This window comes from Lissotriton vulgaris, chromosome 6 (assembly GCF_964263255.1).
Source record: "Lissotriton vulgaris chromosome 6, aLisVul1.2, whole genome shotgun sequence".
In the NCBI taxonomy this organism is placed as follows: Eukaryota; Metazoa; Chordata; class Amphibia; order Caudata; family Salamandridae; genus Lissotriton; species Lissotriton vulgaris.
The window spans coordinates 1,161,515,973-1,161,535,856 of NC_141694.1; the positions used below are offsets into that span (position 1 = coordinate 1,161,515,973).

Consider the following 19,884-nt stretch of genomic DNA (forward strand, 5'->3'; position numbering starts at 1 on the left):
AAAAGCAAAGGTATCAGGCATAAAGGGGATGAACAGAAATAGGAGTGCAGAGACAAGCATCATGAAGCTGTAAATGTGTTGTTAGTTTGGCATTTATACATTATAACAGCTTAATCCAACCCATGTAAAATCTAATTTTATTTTAGTTGCACTAGTAAGCCAAAAGCTGCAGGTGTAGATAAATATTGTCCAAAAATGTGTTAGAAAACAGAATGAACAGAAAAAGCAGCAAGAGAAATGGAAACAGAAAATGTCCTGAAGCTCGTACCTCAATCACAATCAGTGGATGGACACTAATTAGGATTAATCAATCTGTGCTTGGTCCATGCTCCACAGAAAGAACAAGAAGTGACGCCTGGCACAAGCTGGCCAATTAGGAAGCAGCAAAGAAGAGTAACAATGAAGCCAACGATTGGTAAACAATGGACGGGCTCCAAGTCCTTTATTAACACCACTCTTTGCAAGCTAGAGTGCATGCACTGCCACACAGGAGACCTAAAACCGCTATTAGCTATTTCATCTGTCTTCAAATTTTGGAAAAGAGAAAAAAAGGCTGCTGTACAAAGAATGTACCATTAAAGCACAAGACTTTTTAATGGTGTTATTGCAAATCAGAGTCTTGTGCATCAGGCTCCAACTGCTAAGAAAAGCGTGAAATTTTACATGGAGACTTCTGCGTGGCTGTCGTTTTACATGTAAGGCATTTCCAGAACTTTCCCAGCCTGAAAAGCTGTACTGGTCAAAATTTTGAAAAACGTTTTCGAATTCTCCTTTTGACATTGTCATTTCCCCAGAGCGAAACGATTACGTGCTGTGGTAAACCAGCAACTCTGCAAAGGCAAATATTTAATCCCAAACGTCGGGAATAGTCTGTTCTCCTTCCCAGGCTTGAAAGGGATTTACTTCTGCTCTTGACAACAATAAAACTCTGACCACTTCCAGGGAAGAAAGGGAATGGGACAGAAATCTGTAAATTCCCACAGAAACCCATGTTAGTGACTGCCTGGGGCTTCCTCCCATGTAATATTACGCAGTCATCCTCAACTATAATGCAAGAACACAAGTGTTTCTAAATGTAAGATCAGTATGCGATTTCGTAGCAGTTGGAAGCCCGGCCATGTGTGCGTGTAAGATAGATTTGCATGTGCAAATGGCATTGGGAATTGAGCACATTCTCTTTTATGCTGGGGCAAAAAGATATAAAAAAGATGCAGATACATCGCATGAGTATGAATTGATGACCATGGAACCCAGCTCAGGGAACATGATTGCTTAGAGTAGACATACAACACTCTGTGCCCCATTCCCTTACAGGTGAATATCGGTCGTCAACCGGAAAGGAGCCCTGGGGAAACCATACCATCCGAAAATACGACTGGGTTTGAAAGGACGAAGGTCAGAATGTGCTTTAAAGACTGGCTTGACCTACATAAATGTCTTTACGTTCTGGATGTTGCTGTAAATCTTTAGAATTACTATTAAAATTCAATCTGTAGATATTTTCCCCAAAATTACTTCTCGTGGATGAAACTCAATCAGAAAATTCACCACCACCCGGCTACCATTTAAAGGGTTCGTTTCTTTAGCTTGTCTTGAAAATCAACAAAATAAGTATTTTAAGTAAGAGGCTGCGAAATTGCTCAAAGTATAGTACCTATGTGGTAGTTGCAGGTCCTGCACCTTCAATATTAAATGTATACAATTATATAAAGTACCAAATGAAACTGGATTTCAGAATTCTACGCTCGGCTGAACCATTAACGCCCAAGACTGATCTACCATGATTAACAATCAACTATGATTCTAAAATAACTATTAATGTCCATAACTTTTTTTCTATGAAAACGTTTCTTTTCTATCAACATTTTGATTCTAAATAAAAAAAAAATTAAAAGGAATTTGCAAAAAAAAGCAGTTCAATTTCCCAGGGTATTTCTCAAATCATACTGATGTACACTTGCTAAACAATTTAAACGACTCTGCAAACAGAAAACGCATAATCAGGAAGGAGTCAGTCTCATCCAGTCACTTCCTGACGGCGTCATATAAAGTGTGTATTACAGATGTGCGCTTGGAGTAGAGGCTTCAGGCCGCTATGGCGCGCGAAGGCACTGGGCGTCAGACCCACAGCTCGGAGGGTAGAAGGTCGGGCGAGTTTCATTGCACACACTGAGCTCCTCTTTGACTGAATTCCAAGAGACCGGTCGACCCCGCCTTGCTTCCTCCCCATGCTCAGAGCAGTTCCTTGGCTGTAATTCTTTGGTAAAACAGATCTCAATCTGAGTTAGCACCTGGGCATCTTCGTGCTGTGGACAGAAAAATCAGATCCGGTTTTATCAAATAATTTTTTTTTTTTTTAAAGAACAAAAATACCAACAATTTTGCATGCGGTTATGTCGCAGCCCTTGAGTGCCTGAAACCACTTGTCTTCCTATTCTCAATAGGTGCTTCTGTTTTAAGTTTGTCACACTGATATGTGTAGCTTACGCCTTAGGTCGTTGTGTCGAGTGTGCAACATTCATCATTTGGCTTGGCGCCTTCTAGGTGCAGGCTACCGTGCTCCTGTGCACGGTTACTACCACACCGATGCAGTCTAGTGTAGTTCTGCATTCAATGGTGTGGCTCTATGTGTCATTGATTGATGTGCATTAGATGAGATATGTTGTGAATATAAGCGTTTGTACTGAGGCCGATTTTTCATGTTTGGGATTAATTAGTGAGCTTCCTTGAACATTTTCTTCATTAAAATGGAGTGCGCTAGGCCTTGTAACCCAGACGGCCAGATTCATCAAGCTTAATTGCGCTCGCAAAGGGCCAGATTCTGAGAATCTGGCCCTTTGCGAGCGCAATTTTTGCATTTGGGATTCATCATCCCAAATGCAAAATTTGCTAATAAAGAATTCGCACATTTACGAGGAATTGCATTTAAGGAATCTCTATTTGAGATTCCTTAAATGCAATTCATGAACCATTTTAAAATTGCGAAATCGCAATTTTGGGCCGCTATTAACCGCAAAGTCAAACCTCGTGGTAAATAGCGAAAACTTAGAAAAATGCATTTAAATGCATTTTCCTAAGTTGCATCTTACACACACACACATGTCCTTTCGACATGTGTGTGCGCAACACCAATGTAGAATACATTTCAGGGGTGCTACAGGGTGTCCTTTGGACACCCCTGGCACCCTTAAAATCGCATCCTTATTTGCGATTAGCAAATTGCTAATCGCAAATAAGGAATAACTCCCCATTCATTCCTATGGGCCTAATCGCAAATAAGGAATGTGTAGGAATCGCAATTTATTTAGCGATTCCTACATGAATCCCGTTTTGCAAGTCCTTAATAGCGATTCCTCAATAATCGCTATTAAGGACTCGCAAAACTGGACTATGATGAATCTAGCTGTTAGTCATGAGCCGCTGTGTGATGTCAGTGTCTTGAGAGCGTACAATGTATATGGAATGTCAGCCACAAGTATTCCATCAAAGGGAGCTGGCATCACTCATTAGTAAATGGGCGGAGGTCCTTTCAATGTGTTCTCTGGTGTCATATAGGAGCTATCCCGAGTTGGACTTTGGTCTAATAAACCTACTTGTTTCACTACAGCTCCCTGGATCCTCTCCTTAAAGCCTTTATCAGTGCACGGCCCACCCGCACGTGCCCAACTCTGCTCTTGCTTGTATCTTAATGTAAAGGGGGTGGGACTGCACAGGAGACTTACCTCTAACGGAAAGCACTGGATTTTGGGCATCACTCCGTATACCTGGTGAACTGCATTTCTGATATCATCGACCTAGAAAACGGACACAACAGATCATTGGCAAGCACTCACTATGGCTGCTCCAGCACCATGCATGTTATTTTTCTATGATCAGGCACAGGAATGTACAATATTCTTTAAAATGTTATTAACTAGCTCGGGTCAGGCTTTTGAGGGTGTAGTGCCTTGTCCGCGTTCCAGTTACAGCGCCTTGCAAACGCTCCACACAATTTACTATCATCAAATGCAATATCTTTACCGAAGGACAAGTATGTTCCAGCCAATGAATAGGCAGGATTCTTGCACGCAGGAGCAATGTCTGCAAGCAATGCGGGCGCACGGAATCAATTCCCTTACAATTTACAACGTGCACTGCCGCACGTTTGGGAAACATTGAAAACCCGCTGTGAACCTAAGAATCATTAACGTGCACTGCCGCACGTTTGGGAAACATTGAAAACCCGCTGTGAACCTAAGAATCATTCATAAATGGGTCATACAGCACGCTGCTAGGCAACCTCGCCGACATCTTTAGTGCATGGGAATCATAAGAAAAGCTGAAGCACGACGCTGTAGTGAAAGCACTACATGCATATTAACCCTACTGGGGGCTTTCTTACGCCTGATGCCATAGGAGCATTATGCGAAAAACATACCTGGAACGTGCACGCGCCCTCCTAGCACACTAGCTGCTTAACAACAACGCGAAGGCAAAATGCATAATACAACATGCAGAGAAAATACAGTAGTGGCATGCAGCCCCAAGCTCCGCACTGAGGCAAATGACGGAGACAAAGGTCAAAGGGTATTTGCGTGGAGCAGCAACAAAGCATGAAGGACGCACACTTCCATTCACAATTTTTAGGTTAGGTTTCCGTTATAATATTTTTCTTGGCGTTTTGTTCTGTACACAAACGGCCACCTACATCCGCTAGATGGTGGGGTGCAGCCGTGCAGCAGGAAAGGAATGAGTTAAGTTCCGAATAGTGAACGTGGCAACCAAGATGTCCACAAGTCGGCGCTCCCTCCCCCTCTGTAGATGTTGAGGCCGTGGAGTGTACAGGTGAGTAAGGACTCCGCTCTGTTGGGGGGGTTTAGTGTGAGACATGACGCACACACATATCTGTGACAGGTGAGTTTCCCTAACTTCTGGCATAAGATGATGCATGGGGCTCCCACAGACTGTGCAAACAGGCGTTGAATTCTGGGGCAGACTCGGCTCCCCATAGGGCAGTTATTGAAATTGCTCGTTTAGCGGCACTGAGGGCCGGGTTATTGGTCTACCTTACCCAGACCACAAGTGATATGTTTCTTTGGGAAGCCGATCAGAACGCATGCTGGCAATTGGATAATGTCCGCGTCAAGTCAAAGGTCATGTCTGTTGGTTAGGACTTCCTGCCTGTGTCGCTTTAGTTTAGAGCTGCGTCACAAGTCAGCCCGGATGCCCTTGTGATGCCCTTGTCCCCACACTTCCTTTAGCATGCAGGTGGCTCTGTTAGGTTGCAATTATGGGTGCGGGTGGGCGTATAATACCCACATAGCCTGTTTTTGTTTTTTTAGCATCGCTTGTCTGCAGGAGGTGCTAGTTGCGGTGGTGCGAGATATATAAAATATACTAGACCATTCGTACTCGCAAAGCGTGCCTTCTATTTCTGTCTGCCAACTTCTCCATGGCGGCTTTCCTGTTTGGTTTCCTGGGGCTGAAGAACTTCTAAATATTGGGCAGTCTTAGTTTGTCATTAGGTTTTGTGATACCCCTTTGAAAAATGGGTTACCTGGTCTGTTTGCATGGGGTATTATAGCAGAGTGAGTTACCCAGTGCCTCATTTGTAAATATCTCAATCTCCCCCTCTCATAAATTCCAGTGGTGGCCTTTATCTGTTCAACAGATGGAAGTCCTTCGGGGGAGGACGTTTCCTATCTGTTTGCAAGTGTTTTTTCTGGCACTCTGAGTAGGTGTTGTAAGTTGGAGATGGGGAGAAGACCGGATTGCCTATTTTAGGAGACCACAGGGAAGGGCGTGTATGCGAGACCTCTCGGAATGGCCAACGTATCTAATGCGCCTGGTGTAGCTCTGGTGACCGTGGAGGTGTAGATGCTCATGGCCTGCGTTTCTTGGCTGGCCAAGGACCTTTGAGATGTGCATACCTGCTATGTTTTGTTGAATGAAGCACTGGTGTTTCTCAGAGACAGCCCTATTCCATTCTAAGATATAGCTGTACCGTAGTAGTTCAAGAGGTTGGTATGCCCAGACCACCTTCAATAAGTGACAAACAGAGGGGTTTCTTTGCCTGTCGGGGACTCTTGCCTTCCCTGATCAAGCTATTTATTAATTTCTGGAAATTATCTAGAATCCACGGGGTGAACGGTGTTGTCTGCATCACATATACGATTTTGGGCAGGGGTGTCACTGTGATTGCCACAATCACACCCAACTAGGCAAAGTCTCCCATTTCCAGGACTCTAGGTACCTCTGTGTGGTGGATACGAAAACTGAAGTAGTTTGGGATGCAGTTTTACTGGTGGTAGGGTAGATCTTGAACCACGCACACTGCATGTGGTGTTTAGCCATTTTAGTGGGAAGACGCTCTGTAGCAAGTCTGAGCGGTAATGAGGTTCAAAGTCTGCGATTTCTGAATGTTTATTCTGAGGGTGGCTACTTCACTAAATGCTTACCAGATGTTCGGCAGGGATCAAGCTCATAGGGTTAGGCAACGTCATAGTACATCGTCAGTGTAAAGGGACTACTTGTGTTCATGCCTGCTTTTTATTCCCAAGATTAGATCTAATGGTTTCAGCTAAGGGCTTCATGTGAAGGGCGGAGAGGAGCGATGACCACTGGCAACCCTGCTGCGAGCCGCTACAGACACTTAATGGCTACCCTCACGGGTGATCATCAGCGCTTTGTAAATCCCGCTTGATTGATGGATGGATTGGAAGTCCCTCCGTTTTAGCCTTACCCTTGTTACTGGACAGAAACAGTTGCTGAACATCTTCAACTTAAATTGTGAACCAAAGACTAGCCTGATTAGTTTTCTTTGTGGAAAGGGCCACTGGATTTCATTGAACGTCTACCTGCCATCAACGGCCAGTAGGAGGCCCGTTTTCTTGGTGCGGGTGAAATTATCAAGGACATGCAGGATTAGTTTGGTGTTGTCGATACAGCCCCTCTCAGGAATGGAGACACCTGGGTGCAGGCCCACTGGCACTTCATGTGTGGGTTAAGCCGGCATGCAAGTCTGCCCATAAACTGTGTGGCATCTGTGCTTACCATGGATATGGGTCTGTAAGAGGTACACTGCGTTTGGTCCTTACCAGGCTTACGGATCATTGGTATAGCCACTTCTTTCATTGTGTCAGTGCGGGTGCCTGCAAAAGCGTTATACAAGCATGTTGAGATCATTGTAATGAGCAAGTAAAAAGTCTATTAGATAGAAGAGTGCAGCTTATCAGAACCGGAGCTTCACTGGGATGTAATTTGGCTATTCCGGAGATCAACTCCTCCACTGTGATATCAGAGTATAGAGTTTCAGCTGGTTACTGAATGAGGAGTGACATCTGGACGGCAGACAGGTGGAATCTCTATTGTTGCCTCTGGTAGATCTGGTAGAGATTCTCAGGAGGACAGGTCAGCAAAGAATTGACAGTAGGTCTGCATTATGTTGAAATCTGTATGCAAGTGCCTGCCCCTAGTGTTGGTACTTTGATCAACATTCCCTTTATGTACATTAGTTAAGCTTTGTTCCCCCGATGTAATATTTCTGTTGTAGCGAAACTGATTTTTTTCTGATAAAGGTAGTGTTACATCACGTTCTGAGCTGTAATTTGCCTAGTACATTTTTAGGTCTGGCACAAGCCAAGACCTTTGGTTTAGGCACTTATATATATATATATATATATATATATATGAAGAAGGCTAATCAGAAGCCGAAATGCATTCGCCTGGACAGCGGGTGTACAATGTATCCTTACCTGCTGCGGATGGAATAAAGGCTGTTCCCACTAGCTCTCCTGTGTTGGCCTCTTCACTCTCGGCGGCTGCTGTGGGTGATGGATCGCATGTTTCAGCGCGGAGTCCAGTATCGCGCTAAGGGGCCCCCGTCTCACCAAGTTGACTCTGACTCTGCTGGTGGCTGCTTCGGTGGCGTTTTGGAGTTGCCCAGGGTGCCGGGATTTGTCGGAGTCCACCTGCCTGTCTGGGTCATATACGGCGGTGTTGGGGTTAATTGGCTCTACGTTGGGCTGGGCGTGCATGTCAGCCTTGTCCCCGCTTATTTGATACCAGGAACAGGCAGGTTGAGACGGAAGGAGACCGGAGGGGACAGCGTATTCTTCTGCAGCAAAGTGGGGAGCAATTGCATCACAACGAAGCTTTGCCATCTCCACGCAACGTTTTCCAGTGATTAAGCAAGATGCACTCTGGGAATGGTAGTCAAAACACAAGACTCGCCAATAGACATTTGCACTTGCCTTTGGGCTGAAGGGGGTAGAGCAAAGCAGGTAAAATCAGGAGGGGCGTGACTTTTTGTCAGATATATTTGCCGCTGCCTGACTGACTGAAAACACCCACGGCGCTGAAGAAGGCTAATCAGAAGCCGAAATGCATTCGCCTGGACAGTGGGTGTACAATGTATCCTTACCTGCTGCGGATGGAATAAAGGCTGTTACCACTAGCTCTCCTGTGTTGGCCTCTTCACTCTCGGCGGCTGCTGTGGGTGATGGATCATATATATATATATATACCTGTATGTATGTATGTGTATATATTACCTACTGGCGGTCGCCAGTAGGTATATATAGTTAGGATTTTTTCTCTATGGGATTTTTGAAAATTCTATGTCTAATAACTTTGGCGTTTGTGGACGGAATTGGCTGAAATTGTCAGGAAAATGGAACATTTTGTTTCTGAGCAGCCCCTGACAATTTGGGGGGGTTTCATCAAGGGGGGGCCGAGAAAAAAGGGGGGTCCCAAAACGCGTTTTTCCCATGTTAATTTCCATAGGGCGGTTGGCCTCACTTTTAGCTCGAACAGCTGAATGGATTTGCACGAAACTTGGCAAAATTGTAGGGACTGTTAGCCCGATGTGCCTTTGCTAGGTCTCAATATATGTGCTCCAGTGGATTTTGAGTAATTTAGGTTCAAAAAAAGATATATATCTGGGCGGAGCCTAACCACACATCTGATCTGATTGGCTGTCAGCACTTCATCCAAGAAGTGTTGGCAGCCATCTTGGGACCAATATACATGATAGCACCTCATTAAAAAGCATTGTAGTTAATAGAGGGTTTTAGGACTTTAGTTACATTATAAATCATTTGTTGATGGTACCATACTCGTTTTAGGAATTGTGGTGGGTTCTAAGGTGATTTTACCATGTGAAAAAACCTTCTGCTGTGATATGAATATTGTTTGAAAGAAAACTAATGTCTCATGATTTTCCCACAGTGGTTTGGAAGGGGATCTATAAGCTAAACTGAAAGCATATTTTCTGTAAATTCACATTATCTTTCTCAGTCATGTGAAAATGAAGTCTGACATTCTCAGTAAAACATGTACATCCAACAAGGACAGAGACTGTCAGTTGATTCCTTTGTGTTCTACTGCAGCCTCCTAGAGTGTTCTAAAGAACAACTAGAGCGCTAACAGTCCTACTTATTACAAAGGTATGACACACCTGAAGCCATCTTGATTGGAATAAAGTGGTAACTCTTAAAAGATTTAATTTAAAAAGAAACAACATGAGGGGGTATATTTTGCCATAGAAAGTATGATTAGTGCTGCAGAATGAAAAATTAGGGCACATTTTGAGTGACTTCTCAAATCCTTTTCTATTTCATTAAAACATTCTGACATGCAGTCTCCCAAAATGGCCACCAGAGACAAAAGAGCCCAAATGTAGCCCAAATATCACCCAGATGTAGCCCAAGTATAGCCCAATGACAGAATGTCCCAGAGTGTTCTAAAGAACAACTAGAGCGCTAACAGTCCTACTTATTACAAAGGTATGGCACACCTGAAGCCATCTTGATTGGAATAAAGTGGTAACTCTTAAAACATTTAATTTAAAAAGAAACAACATGAGGGGGTATATTTTGCCATAGAAAGTATGATTAGTGCTGCAGAATGAAAAATTAGGGCACATTTTGAGTGACTTCTCAAATCCTTTTCTATTTCATTAAAACATTCTGACATGCAGTCTCCCAAAATGGCCACCAGAGACAAAAGAGCCCAAATGTAGCCCAAATATCACCCAGATGTAGCCCAAGTATAGCCCAATGACAGAATGTCCCAGAGTGTTCTAAAGAACAACTATAGCGCTAACAGACTTACTTATGACAAAAGTATGGCACACCAGAAGCCATCTTGATTGGAATGAAGTGGTAAGTCTGAAAACACTCAATTTAAAAAGGAACAACATGAGGGGGTTAATTTTGCCATAGAAAGTATGATTAGTGCTTCAGAAAGAAAAAATAGGGATCATTTTGAGTGACTTCTCAAATCCTCTTCTATTTCATTAAAAAAATTCTGACATGCAGACTGAAACATGCACTTTGAATACCAGCAGCAGACGTCCCTGGTAAGCAGTAGCTTTACTACAGTGATCTAATGTGCAACTAGAGTGCTAACATTCAGAATGTATGGCAAATATGTGACACATCTGAATGCCTTCTTGATGGAACCAAAGTAAACAAGCATCGAAAATGCAATAGATCTCGCCCTCGTTTAAGTTAAAGCCATTCTGTTTGTAATGAGGTGGCTTTTTAGCTTTGCTTTTATTAGTGTTTTTTCAACTTTCATGTAAATAACATGCACCTGTATGCATATAAGTATATGTATGCATGCATTTATGTTTGTATTTATATAGATATACAGATGATATATGTTTATATATGTATGTATATATATATATTCACTAAAAAAAACCATAGGTTATAGACCATATATAGTTAGGAATTAGCATTTACAAAACCTTGAAAATTCACTGAAAAAACCATAGGTTATAGACCATATATAGTTAGGAATTAGCATTTACAAAACCTTGAAAATTCACTGAAAAAAACATAGGTTATAGACCATATATAGTTAGGAATTCGCATTTACAAAACCTTATTTTACTAACACAAAACCATTGAAATTCCATATATAGTTAGTTGCACTAACTATATATCGCGCACCCGCAATCCACTGCTGATGATGTCACATATTACATCATTCATGACATGGTCAGTGACATCACTGATGACATCACTGATGACATCTCAAATGACATCACTGATGACATCACTGATGACAACATCCAGTGACTGTATGTTTCTGTAAAGTTAAAATATGTCTTACATATTGAAGAATGAGTGGATGTATAAGTGTCTGGATGAAGGATTTAGTAGGTGCATGACTGACTGTATGAGTGAGTGATTAAATGTGTCTCACTGAGTGCATGGGTTAGTGACTAAACTGTCTTAATTTGTGCATCATTATGTCTGTTGTTCTGTAAACTGTTGCATGTGTTGATAAGTAGCTATATGAGTAACTATATGGGTTATTGATTGGTTGCCCAAGTATTTGTATGGGAGACTGAGTGTGTGTGTGGGTGGCTGGGAGGTGTATGACTCTGTGCATAGATGTGTGAGCAGTTGATTCACTAGATGTATGGTTTCAAAAGTGCATGTGGAAACAGCTGTATGGGCGGTTGACTGTGTGCATGAGTGTATTGGTGAGTGAATGAATATCTCAGTGCTACATGTCAAAGTAAGTACATATGTAAAACACAGTACATGTGAGAGTTGACATATATAAATAACTGTGCATAAGAGCCAGTGAATGTGTGAGTGGCTGTATGGATCATTGTGAACTTGTATCAGGGATTGTATAAGAGAGTAAATATGTGTTAGTATATGTTTGAATAAGTAAAGTTTGTATAACTGTATAGTTGAGGAAATGGAGGTGTGATTGATTCTTTGCATGACTGACTAGGTGTGTGAGTAACTCCATGGATGAGTGACAGTCTGTGAGTGTCTGTTTACACTGATTGTATCTAAGGTTATATTAGAGTCTGAAGAGGTTCATCGTATTATCACATGAATGATATCATCAGTGATGTGATCAGTAATGTCAAATGAGATGTCATCAGTGATGTCATTTGAGATGTCATCAGTGATGTCATCAGTGATGTCATCAGTGATGTCACTGACCATGTCATGAATGATGTAATATGTGACATCATCAGCAGTGGATTGCGGGTGCGCGATATATAGTTAGTGCAACTAACTATATATGGAATTTCAATGGTTTTGTGTGAGTAAAATAAGGTTTTGTAAATGCGAATTCCTAACTATATATGGTCTATAACCTATGTTTTTTTCAGTGAATTTTCAAGGTTTTGTAAATGCTAATTCCTAACTATATATGGTCTATAACCTATGGTTTTTTCAGTGAATATATATATATATATATATATATATATATATATATATATATATATATATATATATATATACATACATACATACATACAGGTCTTTCAGTCAGCCATTGTTATCCATTGGGTAATGGGTTATCCACTAAAACCACTGGCCACCTTTGTGTGAGTGATTCCATTCTGCTGATGCACAATGTCATCAGCCACACAGAAGATAGTGCACTTCAATGGTAGGGAGCAAGGGACAATCTTTGCTTTTAAAAAAAAATATATATTTTTGGGTGAGGGCTCCGCAGCTCCCCAGACACGGTTTCTGGTTCACTCGTGTGACTTGATATGGGAGCGTACTTCATTATTTAATGTCAAAGCAAACCATTCAGCAGACCCAGTAATAGGGAACTAGTGGACAGAAGGGTTACTCTGCCCTAGCCGAGATGGTTCCGTCAATTTTCAAATGATGTCCCAGGGCCTGATCTACTATGTACATAGATAACCTGGTATTATGTACACCCGTTTTGTACGTCACTCATGGTAGGGAAGCAAGCAGTTCAATGTTTACTCAGTGGTGATTTGGAGATATAGACACAGAAGTGAACAAGGACCAGAGACGGCTTCTTCTGCAAACTTATTTCTGGGAAGTTGGATGTCAAGGCATTGAGTAGCTCTCAACATATTTTCACAGCACCCTGTGGGACTTCGCCTACACTGGTACACTGCAGGGTCACTTACTTGCAGTTTCATTCCTTCTCTTTTACGCCTTTCTCACACATGGTTTGTGTATTACATATGTGCTGTCCTGGAGACATTTCAAAGCAGTTCATTCACTTTGTGCATCTCTCTTCTCCCAGAGCAGACACACACTTTCTCTGGGTGACTGCAGGGAATGGGGGTAAATGCCTGGAGTCTCTACCGGGAGAAAACCATAACATGGGAAAAGAGGAGTGAAGCCTACACACCTGACCGCCATCAATCTTTTGGGAGGAGCACCTCTGTCAAAAGGAAAATGTTGTACTTTGAAGGAGACCGCTGCCATTAGACTCCCCACACCCTCCATTTAAATTAATGGGAATAATCCAGGAAGGAGCAAATGGCAGGACACAGCAAAAGGTTCGTTCTTCACTTCTAAAGGGAGACTGTCTCAGTCCCACGCTTCAGAGAATGACACTAATAAAAAGTTTCAGGAATACTAGCAATACACAAAGCTATCCTAGCAGGCTACCTCCAACACCATTCAAGATGGTTTCTAATGAACTCCCTTTTCAACAGTGAACATTGTCCAAGCACACACCACCATTCACCTACGCAGCCTACATGCACCATCTAGGCACACAGGTTTCAGCGAGGACCGGACCTGGCTACATGAGATTAGGCACTACTTTAGATGGGAGAGGCAGGTAAGCCACTCCTCCAAGTGCAGAGAGCAGGGAAAAGGCCTGCTCAGCAAAAAGGATTCTAAAGAAAATGTTACTTACCTGCGATAATGATCATAACAATCTTTCTTGTGGTTACTCCACCTGCAGATTTCTCACCAAGTGAATGTATCCCAGGCACCAGACTGGATCTGAACATTTTGTAACAGCTCTCCAGCACTGGTAGGTGGCACCATTACTCCCATTTTCCCTGATGTGACGCCACACAAAGCACCAAACTGCACCATGTGTTCTCGTCCTTCCTTCAGAAGAGCAAGCAGAACAGAGGAAGACAGCAACCATTCGTCACCGCTTCTTAGCCAAAAGGAAACTGAAACATCAACTCAGCAATGGGTAAAATGTCCTTTCCCCTAGGAAACCAGATGTTAACGCTAAGGCCTGCCAAACAACAGACCCATCACCAACTTCCCGTGGCTGGATAAAGCCACGGGGAAAAAAAAATCATCTCAACTCAACTTTCATCGCACATCAAAAAACAACGATCTCCTACCAAACTGACATTCGAAAAGATTGTGGCACTGAATCCTTAAACACATTCAACAGAAAAAGTGACATACTTGACAAAGGATGTGCCTGTCATCATTGATCATGTAAGACTTCTCAAGAGCATGTATCTCTCTAGAATAAAGTCTTTAACCACTCACCAGTCACAAACCACTAGTCATTATGTGCTGCCGCCTGTAACATAACAAACATTCCTGCGATGTCCCATAAGGTTCTATTCTTGCACCCATGCTATTCAACTTTAATGTGGCGCTGCTTAGCGGCTTAACAGCGGGAACAGGTGTTGGAATCCTCGAATGTGCAGATGACACACAGATCTGCTTGGAAACGAACTCACCATAAGACATCAGCTTGTTAAGTCAAGGGGCCAAGCTGGGTGGCCACAAGCAAGATTACACAGAATTCACAAAGGTAAACCTACACTGTGTGTAAGTTTACGTATATTTGCTATTCACACAGGTATTATAGGAGCAGTATATTTACGAGTGTGGAGTCTCTGTACATAAAAAGATAGGACTCTCCTATCTTTTTGCGTTTGGAGACTCTGCAGTCGTAAAGATGCTACTCGTAATTAAGGCTCCTAGTTTTCCATTTTTACATATAAATGCAGACAGAAAAGAATCGGTTTTCTGTCTGTATTTTTAAAAGCGGAAAAATAGAGAAAATTGTGCTTCTTGTAAGTGACTGTCCATGATGTCCTTCATAAATTCCAGGCCAGCAGCTGAGCAAATAGAAAGCATGTGGCTTTAAAAAACGTGGTGAGATTACCTTAAATACAGGCATTAGTTAACATATATCTGTATATAATGCTATATTAACATGTGGTTATAGTGTTTTGTTATAGCAGTTGTATAGCAGCTTAATTTGTTGAAACTCGGCAGGCACAGTATGAATGGATGTTTATCTGTTAAATAAATGTGGAAATATACCTTTTTATGACAGTTTATTCTCAAAACACAAAATAAATATGGATAAATACCAATAAAATTGCCCAAAAATAAATATGGATAAACACAGATCGAAATGTTAAAAAAATAAATACCATAAAACTGAGAACCCCCGAAAAAGGTTACTCTCCTTGACTTGCTTGTCAAATAAAAAATTGAAAAAAAACTGAGAACCCTGCTTGTAATATAACTTTGTGAACATCAAACAACTGTAAACTTACACAAAAGTGTAAGTTCACCTTAGTGAATCAGGCCCATGACGGGGAAACCCACATTCTCGCAAAGAAACACCACAACAGCAAATTGAACAAAGAATGGCTAAAGAGGTTCATCCCACTGGGCTCAACTCTCTGCTTTTTATCAAAAGTAAAATGTCGGGATAAACGAATAGGCCTTTCTTTATCAATAACGTAACACATTTATCGCATCACTAACTGTACCAGGATGTCTCTTTGCTCACTGAAAGATAATTCAACCCCTTCTCATCATCCGATTTCTGCCTTGTGGTAAAATACATGGTAATCTACTGTGTGGATGATGTGAATGTGATTCATCTCAGTCCCTAAATCCTCCCTCGCCCCTCACAAGGCCAGCCTGCATTCAGCAGCTCGCTTAATCTCCAGTACCCGTACCTCTGATGACATCACCCCAATACTGAAACACCTGTATTGGCCTCTCCATTGAGGCCAGAATTAAGTTCAAATTAGGGTAAATTACTTTTGAAGAAACGCCACTCTCCTCAACTAATCTCAACTTTGGAGAATAAAAAACCCACTTAAGATACAGGGACATTCTTAAGCCCGAAAACATGAGAACCCAATTAGCCAAAGCGCAATCCTTTTCTGGAGCAGTGCTCGCCCTCTGGATCTCATTCCCTGTTGAAATGTGCTGCCAGGATGGCATTCTAATTTTCTGAAAAATAAAAAAAACTCACTTTTTCATGGTTATCTGTAGTAACCTATGCAACAAATTCAACCTTTGCAGTTCACTTTAATTCCTGCAAGGATTGTTTTGTAATCCTACAACTCTTTTGTGCTCTGCTTGCTCATGGCCTTCCCTTTTCTACCTCACTCTTTTCCTCTTAGTCTCTGTTCTTGCTTCTGTTCCCATCTGTCTTACTATTGATGTTGACGTTTTCAGTCTTCCCTTCTTGCCCATCCCCTCCCTCTGCTTTTTCCAACCAGACCTTCTATGGCAATGTCTTCTCTGATCTTTCCTTTCTTTCCCCACTCCCAGTGTATTTTACATCCCTCCACCATGCCTGACCCCACACTCTCTACCCTTTTGCAACACTCCGACTAAACTCTGATCACTCTCTTCCTTGTTCTCTCCCTCAGTCCTTTCAACGTGCACACTCGAAACAAACCCCCATTCTTCTCAAGGTTGCCACCGCACCCCAAATTATTACAGATCCATTATTAGTCAGTTTCTGCACACAAGTGCTTTACTGTAATTCGAGACCTTGTTCTCCTAATTGTTGTTACATGTTAAAGAGAGCTGACACCCTATGATAAAGTAAGGCTATACAAATGCAAATAAAAAATTAAGGAGAAAAGGTGAGAGGACAGGAAAGATAACCAGGGTACTGATGCCACTGCTAGATAAAGCAAACACATGGACATCGAATTACCCAGCTGAGGCTGCAGAACAAGAGGTATCACCATAAGTAGGTAGAGCATAAGAGACCAACACAACTTAACTAACCACTGGATGCAGAAACATTATAAAACGCAACAGTCTGATCAGGATCATGCCACTATTGGAGTGGGTGAAGGACATACCAAAAAAAAAGAAAGATTTCCCTTTCTTTTTGAAAACTGACTGTTTCCACATGGGATAGGAATTACTCGTTAGGCAAGGGATACTCCAATTTCTGTTTTTGTGTTATTAGGGAGAGTGTAGCACTTGGGCCTCCCAATAGGTGGGGCTCCAGCCGGTCCCTTACTTATTTTTTGTGAAAGCATTAGGATCATGGACAGAATGGCCTGACTGGTTGCAGTAGAGGTAAAGCCCTGAACTCCACTGTGTATAGGAAGGCCCCACTGAATGGAAGCCTCTGCGAAAGAGTTGGTCATTACTCACTACCTGGGCTCTTGCGCCCATTACCAAGTGGCCTACCTGTGGGACTTTTCAGTGTTCATTTTTTTTTTTTTTTTAATTTATTTAAAATTTTATTGGCACACACCATACAACAATTGTCATTTGTATAAACAGAGATCACAATGCAAAATTTAACCAAAATAATTACTGTATGAAGTATTATAAACAAAACGCATATACAGGTGGAGAACTTAAACAAGCCGTGCAAATTATTAACCAAGGCATACACTTACTCTCTCTTTCCAGCAATATACAGGTTTCCATATTTTCAATCCCAATTTCCTTGCTCTTTTACCCTTCCTGGCATATATACCTTTTTCAAGGTTAAATATCCCCAATAGCAAAGCAATCCATTGTTGTGTTGTGGGAGGGATAGGGTCCCGCCATGCTCTAGCAATTAAGAATCTATACACTGCCATCGCTAGGAATACAAATTCAGTATTGTCACCCCTATATCCCCTAACCCCTAGCATAATAACAGTTGGTGTTAGAATCTCATTTAAACCAAGAGTATGCCTCATAAATTCTTCAATACCCTTTCGTAGATTATCTAATTGGGGACAAAGTGCGAAGATGTGGATACTGTCTGCCGCCGGAGCATTGCAGAGAAAACAAGTTGTCCCTGTAATCGCCCCCCACTGTGCAATGCGGTCCGGTGTATGATAAAGTTGATATAAAGTTTTAAAATGCTGCGATTGAAGAGGAGCAGAACACAGAACAGAACATCCTAACTCCAATGAATCCAAAAAGCATTGATTCTGTACCCCTAATTTCCCTGCCCATTTGTCTCCAAATTTCTCAGTATCATCTTTTTTTAATTCTGCTAAGCTAGCATAAAAGAATTGTATAGAACACTCTCCCCCCTGAGCTAGGGATTCCATAAGATTACTCTTCCGAAATCCACATTCTCCACCTTTTTTCTTACCCAAAAAACTCCTGATTTGAAAATACTTAAAAAACTATTTCTTGTTATATCATATTTTCCCATCAAATCTGAAAATTGTAAGATATTCCCATCGAACCCCATCAGATCCCCTATTTTTTTAATACCTTTCGTATCCCAGTCTGCCATTATAGAATCAGAAAAGATCAAGGGGGGTAGTGTCCTATTCCTATACATTCTAGTGTACCTATTGTATCTTCCTAGTCCGCATTTCTTTGCTACTGCTAACCAGATATTATATGCAGCTTTAACTGTCTTAAAACGTGTATGTTTATAGTAAAGAAAGTCGGCATGGTTTAGAAAAGCGTTTGCGGCATCTGCCCCCATTATGATAGAATATACCATTGTCGAAAAGGATCTAACATTCGAATCTAAATTACCTGCACCCAGCAAACCTGAGTGAATTGTAGTACAGATGCCCAGTAGTATAACCTGAAGTCCGGAACCCCCCACCCTCCGCTAACCCTTGGCAACGTCATAAACTTGTAGGCCCTTCTAGTTTTCCCATATGACCATATAAATTTATTTAATATTGATTCTAGCTTATTAAACCAAATTGATTCAAACAAAAGAGGAATAGTGCGAAAGAAATAAAGGAATTTGGGGAGAATAATCATTTTTATCACATTTGTACGTCCAACTAACGTAAGCCTAAGCTTATCTATTCTGGCCAATTCTGCGCTTACGTCCTTAATTAAAGGGGAAATATTCCGTCCTACCACTGTGTCCAAGTTAGATGATATCTCAACTCCTAAATACATTGCTGCTGGAACCACCCGATTATCATTGTATTGAACCATTGTATTTTTAATAATTTGTGTTTTTGCACTGTTTAATTTGTACCCAGATATTCTGCCAAATTTACTAGCCTCCAACTCAACCTCCTCCATTGCTTTGGATGGGTCTGGGGTGATTATGGCAACGTCATCTGCATACGCTAATACATTAACCTCTACTCCATTTGATATAAGAGGAGGGATATTCGGGTTAGATTTTAGATAACGCAAATACGGATCCATATATAATGCAAAAAGGAGGGGAGAGCTAGGACAACCTTGCCTAGTGCCTCTTTTAATTTGTACAGGTGCAGTTAAATCTCGGTTTATTTTAATTCTGGCTGTAGGTGCCTTATATAAAACCTGAATTGCCCTTATAAATTTATTGCCAAAACCATATACTTTCATTATTTCCCACAAGTATATCCATGCGACCCTATCAAAAGCCTTCTCGGCGTCTAGGAATAAGGCTGCCAAAGGACCACCAGCAACCTCCATGGCATCAAAACAAGTGATCACTGTTCTAACATGTGTAGTGGTGCCTTTCCCTGGGATAAATCCGTGTTGATCTGATGTAACTAATTTTTCTATAACGGTGGACAGCCTTGTTGCCAGAATTTTGGAATATAATTTCACGTCCGCATTCATAAGGGCGATTGGTCTATACAACCCTGGGGCTGTGGGTGGCTTATCCTTTTTTAAAATGACAATAATCTCAGTGCCCTCCCAAGAATCTGGGACTGACACTTCCCGCTGTGCTTGTAAAAGAGTATCTAGTAACTCCGCTCTTATAGAAGAGAAAAATGTTTTGTAAAATTCAATTGGAATGAGATCTGGTCCTGCGGCTTTAGAGGATGGGAGTTCTAATAATGCTAATGTTACTTCCTCTAACGTTATATCAGAATCCAGCTTAATTGATCTTCCATTTCCAACATATCAAGCTGGATATTTCCCACATAGTCTCTTATTTCATCACTTATTTCATCAATACCCATCCTGTTGT

The 19,884-nt window shown here is 41.6% G+C and overlaps 1 protein-coding gene across 1 annotated transcript in view; it reads right to left on the reverse strand.

Annotated features, from left to right (window-relative positions):
* Positions 1–412: 412 nt before the first annotated feature.
* Positions 413–19,884, reverse strand: part of RNASET2 (ribonuclease T2) — a 207,144-nt gene continuing 187,672 nt past the window's right edge. Inside the window, exons 9-10 of the mRNA XM_086927241.1 lie at positions 3,723–3,794; positions 413–2,306 (exon numbers count right to left, since the gene is read on the reverse strand). Coding sequence (XP_086783367.1) covers positions 2,094–2,306; positions 3,723–3,794 — 285 coding nt within the window. The 3' untranslated portion in view covers positions 413–2,093. The remainder of the gene's footprint in view (positions 2,307–3,722; positions 3,795–19,884) is intronic.